The sequence below is a fragment of the Penaeus monodon genome, chromosome 22 (assembly GCF_015228065.2).
Source record: "Penaeus monodon isolate SGIC_2016 chromosome 22, NSTDA_Pmon_1, whole genome shotgun sequence".
Taxonomy (NCBI): Eukaryota; Metazoa; Arthropoda; class Malacostraca; order Decapoda; family Penaeidae; genus Penaeus; species Penaeus monodon.
Window position 1 is genome coordinate 6481320 of NC_051407.1, and position 1530 is coordinate 6482849.

General features: G+C 46.2%; 1 protein-coding gene across 1 annotated transcript in view; it reads left to right on the forward strand.

Moving 5' to 3' along the window:
• The window catches only part of LOC119587487 (nucleoporin NUP145-like), a 2546-nt gene extending 1342 nt beyond the window's left edge, over window positions 1–1204 (forward strand). Inside the window, exon 2 of the mRNA XM_037936214.1 lies at window positions 57–1204. Coding sequence (XP_037792142.1) covers window positions 57–1073 — 1017 coding nt within the window. The 3' untranslated portion in view covers window positions 1074–1204. The remainder of the gene's footprint in view (window positions 1–56) is intronic.
• Window positions 1205–1530: the final 326 nt, after the last annotated feature.

Below are 1530 nucleotides of genomic sequence, written 5' to 3' on the forward strand. Positions count from 1 at the left end.
TATAAGTGCTTAAACAAACATGCTTTCAGACTTCTAATATTTTGCTTTTCTTTCAGATTCTCCTTTCCGTCATCGGACTAGCTGCGGCTGGCACACTCCAGGGATACAGCCTGCCGGGGCCAGGAAGCGGAGGGTTCAGCCATGGTCATTCGGGAACATTCAGTCAAGGCACAACCTTTGGTCATGGAAGTACATCGTTTGGACAGGGAATTTCGTCGGGAAGTACTTCCTTTGGCCAGGGAATTTCGTCGGGAAGTACTTCCTTTGGCCAGGGAATTTCGTCGGGAGGTACTACCTTTGGCCAGGGAATTTCGTCGGGAAGCACTTCCTTTGGACAGGGAATTTCGTCTGGTATTTCCTTTGGAACTTCATCTGGAACGACCTTCGGCCACGGAACATCTTCAGGACTAACCTTTGGAATAAATCAGGGTCCTTGCGGAGGTGGACAGGTGCGTCACGTGGATGGAAGGTGTGTGACGCCTCGTGTGAACCGTCGCGTCTTTCTCTACGACGTTCCTTCCAACGTCCAGACAAGCGGACCTGTCAACATCCCCGAACCTCGTGTGGAGACTAATGTCATTTTGATCCGCACGCCCGAAGGAGGCCTTGGGCCGCAACCCGTGGTCATTCCTCCGCCTAGGCAGGAACACGTGGTGTACGTTCTGAACAAGCAGAGCAGCCAAGACCAGCGTGTGATCGAGGTACCGTCTTCTGGCCCTTCAACCCCTGAAGTTTACTTCGTCAACTACGCAGACGGAGAGAACCCAACACTTGCAAGTGGGGTGGACCTCCAAACTGCTCTTCAGTCAGCAAGCCAAGGCGCAGGTCAAACCGTCGGCTCAGTAAGCTCGTCAGGCCATTCCAGCTCTTTCAGCGGCAGTCAGTCCTTTGGCTCAGGAAGCCAGGTGTTTGATTCAGGCTCCTCCTCTGTTAGCCATGATTCAGGTTCATCCTTTGTTAGCCATGGTTCAGGCTCATCCTTTGTTAGCCAAGGTTCGGGCTCATCCTTTGTTAGCCATGGTTCAGGCTCATCATCTGTTAGCCAGCCCTCTGGCTTGTACACACAGCCTTGATTTTATAGTGTCTTAAGAATAATTATTCAGTTGATTTAATTTTAATTGAATATTTTATTTGCATTTATTCGTTCTTATCATGTACATTACTGTAAGTTTCATAATCGAAATCAATAAATGTATTTACTAGATTTGTCCCCAAATGATTATACGCCTTTTGAATATAGTAAAGAAAACACAAGATTTCAAGAAATACGTCAAAGAATACACGGTATGATTTCTTACTTTTCATAATTTTAAGAAAATATATTTTTCTCATTCCTTAAACCCAAAAAGAATATTTTGCATGAGTCTGTCCTAGATTTGACACAATGTTTTGTTTTCCTCCTTTGCACAAGCGTAAGCATAATGCCGCATACAGTAAGTGTGTTTTGTACCTTTCCGCTTCTTTTGGTGTATAGCGGATACTAAATCTGACATAGCACACACACTCACGCGTGCTGCTCATGTGTGGATG